This window comes from Hydractinia symbiolongicarpus, chromosome 13 (assembly GCF_029227915.1).
Source record: "Hydractinia symbiolongicarpus strain clone_291-10 chromosome 13, HSymV2.1, whole genome shotgun sequence".
Lineage (NCBI taxonomy): Eukaryota > Metazoa > Cnidaria > Hydrozoa > Anthoathecata > Hydractiniidae > Hydractinia > Hydractinia symbiolongicarpus.
The window spans coordinates 19925787-19931959 of record NC_079887.1 but is presented as its reverse complement, the minus strand read 5'-3'; the positions used below and the strand labels follow the sequence as shown (position 1 = coordinate 19931959).

At 35.9% G+C, this 6173-nt stretch overlaps 2 protein-coding genes across 2 annotated transcripts; one reads left to right on the top strand and one right to left on the bottom strand.

Moving 5' to 3' along the window:
- Positions 1–2090: 2090 nt before the first annotated feature.
- On the top strand, positions 2091–4683 carry LOC130623182 (uncharacterized). Its single transcript, XM_057438667.1, has 3 exons — positions 2091–2130; positions 3243–3407; positions 3492–4683. Exons 1-3 carry the CDS (start codon positions 2091–2093, stop codon positions 4055–4057), a joined length of 771 nt encoding a protein of 256 aa, XP_057294650.1. The 3' UTR covers positions 4058–4683.
- LOC130623181 (uncharacterized) lies at positions 4634–5638 on the bottom strand. The gene is made up of 2 exons (XM_057438666.1): positions 5412–5638; positions 4634–5332 (listed from the first exon to the last, which is right to left on the bottom strand). Exon 2 carries the CDS (start codon positions 5234–5236, stop codon positions 4634–4636), a length of 603 nt encoding a protein of 200 aa, XP_057294649.1. The 5' UTR covers positions 5237–5332; positions 5412–5638.
- Positions 5639–6173: the final 535 nt, after the last annotated feature.

The following is a 6173-nucleotide window of genomic DNA, read 5'->3' as shown; positions in this document are numbered from 1 at the left end:
CAGCTGCTGTCATTCTCAGCAAATAATTGCTGAACATCCTCGACTGCGTCGTGGTGATCTTCCTCGGCTTCGATTTCATCGTGCAGCGTTGCCTTTCCAGCAATTTGCTCCCTCGCCCTGTTATAATAATGCCTAACAGTGTCTCGTACACTCTTCAGGCGATCGGCAAGAGCATCGCGAGTTGCTGCTACTGGCGCTGAGACAGCGCTGTATAATTTACTGATTGCATTCTTGAACCAACTCATTTCTCTTTATTATAAGTACATTCAAACTTCAACTAACACCAGTCGTAATTTGCGTAGGGAATTTCCCTTTTCTAATCAAACAGATTTACGCATGCGCGTTTGTTGATGTCAGCAGTTTTGTCGAGTGCCGTCATTTTTGATGATGTCAGCAAATTTGTTGAATATCACGTGACTTGTTTACTCATTTGGGGTATAATGAAATCTGTGACGTCACAGATTTTTTTAGGGGTCTAAAAGCAGCGTTTTTTAATGAGGGTTTGACCGTGGAAAACCTAAACGTACTTTAATTACCTCCCTACTCTAGCTGTAACAGTCTGCTTGAAACTGGCGTTAGTTCATTATAACTATGTTCACAAACAATGTTATTGTCTTTCAAGCACAGAACAGAAGCCCTACTATCAGATGCTGATACAAGTTCACTCCAATTAATAGTTGCGTGTTGCTCTTTAGGTGGACGAGGATCGAACATGTTTCGCCGACATTTTATTGGCAGGTCGTTGTGTTCGGGATGAGGTCTTTTAAAGTTTAATACGTTTAAGGGCACAGGCTGGTGTACAAGTTTTGTTCAGCCCTACTTATCTTTATTTTTAACAAAATATAATAGGGAGATAGTATGCTTGCACGACTCACTGTATCATGCAATACAGCTACACCCTACAGTCACAATTTCACAACTGTCGTAGTTTATACACACCCAGACTTTATAACACATTTCGCTAACTCTGGTTTGAGGCACTACATTACCTGAAATGATACAATACTTTAAACAACTTGAGATATTGTTAAAATTTAACATTCCTAACAAGATCTGCAAACATCAGATTATGGCCTTTTTTGTATACTTTTTCTGAAATACTCTTTTTGGCATAGTCCTTGGGACATTTGATGGTTTATGTCTGGGAAGTACACGAAGGACTTCATCCAGCCTAATTTTAACCCTGCAGAAAAAGGAATATTAATATAACCAACAGTTAGTTTCGCAGCTCTTCGATCGAGTATCTCCTTCCTCTTTTCCTCCAAAATCAGTATCTCTTTTTCACCGCGCAGGTAAGTACAGACAAATTGGGATCACATTGGTTAATTTTCCCAAGCCTGGGTCCCTGAATCCGTTCCGGAATGAACGGGATGACGTCATCAATTTCATCAATTTTGTGATTAAGTAGTTAATCACATAAGGCAAGCCAGCCGGGATGGCTCGCTTTGTTGAGATACTTTCTTTTAAAATCTCTATAATAATAGCCGTATTTTGTGTGTTCAAAAGGGTTACCGATATTCCTTTGATCTTTTCGCGAATTTTTAGAAGCCAGGGGGTTGTTTATTTGGAAATCTTATGATTTATCAAAATAAATCACAGAAATTAATTTATTTCCTTACATAATTTAATTAATTTAATTAATAAATCTCTAATTTAAAAAACAAATTATTTAAATGCACCATTTTTAATAATAATTTACCCCCGTGACGTTAACCGCCGATTCCGCTCAGGAGCAACAGAAAACAAATAGGATGGTTTTACTGACAGTTTAACTGACTTTGTTTTGACCGCTCGCACGTGTGTATACCAATCAAAACGCCTGATTCTTTGAAAAACCAATCAAGACTTTCGCGGCCTTGACATGCCCAACGAAGAAACATGATGGCCATTTTAGTTTTTAAAAAGTAATGGTGGTCAGTGTTGTTTCTAAGTCTGTTTCACCTTTTTGTCTTCTGTAAGCTTTTTATATTTGTAATACTTGTTTTTTTTATGTTCTAAAATGTGAAGATAAATATATTGTCACGTGTTTTAGCTACGTGCAGATCTTAAACGCCCCAGTTTTAGGATTTTTGGCTATTCTTGCGGTCGGCATGACGTCACACCCGTGTGATTTTAAAGCTACCATTATGGGTTAGGGAAAACAAACAACGCGGAACAGAGCAGATAAGGGAAAGACAAGTATGCCTCGAAGCTGTTGTGTGTATTCCTGTACAAACAATAATAATAATAATAATAAATATTTAAAGTGGCTAGCCCAGAGAATCACAAAAACCTATAGTTAGTGGATTGTTTCCACTGGGGGCCACTAGAACAAAAAAGAAACAAAAAATGATAAACCTTAGACTGCCTCAGCTCAATCAAACATAGTAACATTTATAATCTGTGAAAATTGAAAAGAAAAAGAATAAAAAACAAAATATAAAAAGTTAAAAAGTGATCTCCATTAGAATTTGCCGAATACATTAGAGATGGAAGTCTTAAACGAAAGCAGACTTCCATCACAGGTCACTTGGTCTGGAAGATTATTCCACACTTTTGCAGCTCTAAATGGGAAGGCTTTTTTGCCAAATTCCGTGTTGACCAAGGGAAGTGTGAACCTGTTTTTTGAAGCTCCTCTTGTTTGATGATTATGACAGTTTTTTGTCAAAAGGAATTTTGAGCGCATGTAATCAGGAGCAATGTGATTCATGGCTTTGAAAACTAATATGGCATCGTTTTTGATGAGTAAATTATTCATTGAATATTCCCCCTCTTTCCCAAGAAAGGTACGGACACATTTTAATCGTTTTTCTAGTTTTCCCAATCTATCTTGGGTGGCACAAGCCCATGCCGAGGAGCAGTAGTTGAAATATGGCATGACAAGTGCATTAATTAAAAGGTTTTTTGTGTGAGGTGTTAAACAGGATGCAATGGTTCTAATTTTAGAATATTTAATTAGTATTTTTCTATTTATGTCATTAATGTGCTTTTCCCATTGCATTTTTTGATTAACTGTCAGAATCACCCTGAATTGAAATTCTATATTATTCCACATGATAAACTTAGAAGAAAATCATGGCTGAGGGCAATAAATAGGAGCGATATCATAGATAAGAATAAGACGTGGTCACCCAAGTCCAGATATCATTATGTTTGTTCACAACATTATATATCAGGTAGCTACATAGTAACAAGATAACTATTTTACATCTGTCTTAACCCTTTCTTGTTTTTTATTTCAGTTTTCGTGGCAAAGTAAATAGTTCTAAGTATTTTTTTAGGGCAAAAAAGCAACAATGCAAACGACCCTGACTACATTCCATCGATTTTCCCTCACAAGCAGAGACCAGCTAGCTTATTTACTCCTAAACGAAAGTTATCAGGATTTGATCGACATCAAAGGAGGCAAAGAAAATTGGCCTTGAAAGGTTATTTTTTATTACCGCTTTCACTATTGTAGAAAATAAAGTTTGAAACAACTGTTTTTTATGTTTATACTTTTTTTCTTTCAGTGTCTACAGAAACAACGAAATTAAAATTAACAACACCTGAAAATGATACAAATTCTCCAGATGTTCAGGTGCCTACCCCAGCAAGCTCACCACCATTATCATTGATGTCTCCAATTAACTTGACTGAAAGGGAAAGTATTTACAAGGAAATGGACAACTTAAGGATGGAGAGAAATAGTCTTCAGATCAAATTGAATGCCTCTCTTTCATCAAATCAAAATCCATTTAGCATGCAACATCTCATGCAACACACCGAAAAAAGTGTCATGTTGACTGGTTTAACTTATCCAGTTTTACTCGTTCTGATCAAATATGTGACCCGTATTTGCACAAGTGACAAACTTAAACCTACGAAATTGTCGTTAGAAGATCAAATTTTGTTGACATTAGTTAAGTTGAAACATAATATGAGTTTTGACCTTCTTTCTCATGTGTCTGGTATTAGCAAAACAACTGCTATAGAGTACTTTTGGAAATGGTTGGACGTTATGTATATCTGGCTGAAGTTTTTTGTTAAAATGAGTGACAGAGATAACATATTTAAAATGATTCCTCCGGTTTTTTAAAAAAAATATCCTCGATTGACATCAATAATTGATTGTTTTGAAATTTTTATTGAGGCACCGACATCTCTACTTGCAAGAGCCCAATGTTACAGCACTTACAAGAAACATTGTACTATAAAAGTCATGATTTCATGTACACCTCTGGGAACTATTGCGTTGCTGGGGAGAAAGAGCATCAGACATCCAAATTGTCAGGGACTCACAATTTTTCTCTTCGAGGTACCACCTTCCTGGGGATCAGATATTGGCAGACAGAGGTTTTACCTTGGTAGACGACTTTGCTGCTGGCTCTGGATCTGAATTAATCATTCCTGCCTTTACAAGGGGTAAAAATCAGCTCTCTGCTCAAGAAGTTGAAAACACAAGGAAAATAGCATCTGTTAGAATTCATATTGAACGTGTCATAGGATTGCTAAAAAACAGATACACTATTTTAAAAGGTATAATGCCTATACAAACAGTTAAGAAGATCTCAGATGAAAACTTAAACGACACACTAGCCAGTTGTGATAAAATAGTAACTGTTTGTTCAGCACTAGTAAATATGAATAAAAGCATTGTACAAAAACCAGAGGTTTAATGTTGAAAAATGTATATTATAAAATATATACAAAAATAAAAATATACATTTAGTGGCGGAGTATTAATTACATTATAACCAGGATTGGTAATGCTAAGTATCAAGGATTTCGATGGGCAATCCAAACTGGTGCATCTAACTTTATGAATTATCGAGCCAGTAATTCGACCTGTTCTTTGTTCGTGCCAAATTATGCTGGCAGATTGATTTCTCGTAACCTGCTCGACATATTCCATTTCTTCAACTGTTATATTCAATGACAAAAATACCTTTTTACAGTGCTCATTCAATGCAATGTTGTCCATTAAGGCAAGTTTTGGGTCAAATAGCTCTCTAAATTGTCTTGGTAATTTAGAAGCATCGACAACATCACTATCCTGTTGAATGAAAGGCTCCTGAAAGTCACTGAATAAAGATAAACCTATAGCGTATTTATCAGCATCTTTTAATGCATTTAGGAAGTCTTTTTTTTCTAATTCAGTCGGATTTCGTGGCAATTCTTTTTGTCGATATGGTGCCTTGAATTTGGGTGAATACATTTGAATGGAAGCAACTGGAGAAGGATTAACATCTTTTGTAAAATTTGATTCCATTGGCATGGCACGTCAGTTGGGGTCTGGGTTGTTAGACCAAGACGCACAGCTGCTTCTATCTTATAAAGTGTTGCAGCTACATGTGAGCATGTTTCCCCAAGCCTAAAAGTTCAACGAAAAATAATTATTAAGAGACATCAGAATCTCCATTGACAAAACTTGTAGTATAAGTTTGACTCACCCTGCCATGCATGAACAATGGGCAGCTAACACAGATCCTGATTGATTCAGAGCAACCCAAGGTTAATTGGGTTTGTCATTCGTTCTATACGATGGCTTAACTTCACATTTAGCTAAGAAGTATCCAGGCTTCAACCACATATGAAACAATGTCTGTACCCATCCAGAGACAAAAAATTTATGAGTTTCCAAAGATTTGTAGTTTTCCATCGCCTCTGGACTGAGAACACCTAAAATTGACCAAAAAAATAACAAAAAGTTAGTTTAAGCTTTATAAAGTAAAAAATATATTGTCAGCAGGTAATAGCTCTTCTCTAGCTATAGTAAAAAATACATACGTGGAGATTTTATTAGGTAGTGATAAAGATCATGGTATTGGAGAGGTGGCCACTCTTTAATATTGTCTCTCCACTGATCAGCAGGTAATTTGTATGGGCACTGATTAAGTCCTAAATATGAAAAATAAAGACCACAAGTTTACAGTTGTGCTAAGCTAACAGCCATAATATCTTTGTAGTAATTCTTTAAAATCAACAAAAAAATTCCTAGAAACACACCGATTATATATAACCTCTTCTTATATCGTTCAGCAGCTTCTTTATCTAGCGATTCTGCATATAGACATTCTTTACAAAACAATCTTCCTCGCCAGCTTTTATAAGTAAAAGAGCGACTTTGTTTTCCCTCATCCATAATGGTAGCATTTTAGCTATCCCATATATTTACCTAAAAAGTGAGAGTATAAAAATTCAGTTTGGCTATC

What these genes read in the sequence shown, in the direction of transcription:
- LOC130623182 (XM_057438667.1), top strand. Translation starts at nt 2,091, where the DNA reads ATGACGTCACACCCGTGTGATTTTAAAGCTACCATTATGG. An exon ending in TTTTAAAGCTACCATTATGG is followed by an intron (nt 2,131 to 3,242) that starts GTTAGGGAAAAC and finishes CAAAGTAAATAG; the next exon opens with TTCTAAGTATTTTTTTAGGG. An exon ending in AAGAAAATTGGCCTTGAAAG is followed by an intron (nt 3,408 to 3,491) that starts GTTATTTTTTAT and finishes TTTTTCTTTCAG; the next exon opens with TGTCTACAGAAACAACGAAA.
- LOC130623181 (XM_057438666.1), bottom strand. Translation starts at nt 5,236, where the DNA reads ATGCCAATGGAATCAAATTTTACAAAAGATGTTAATCCTTCTCCAGTT.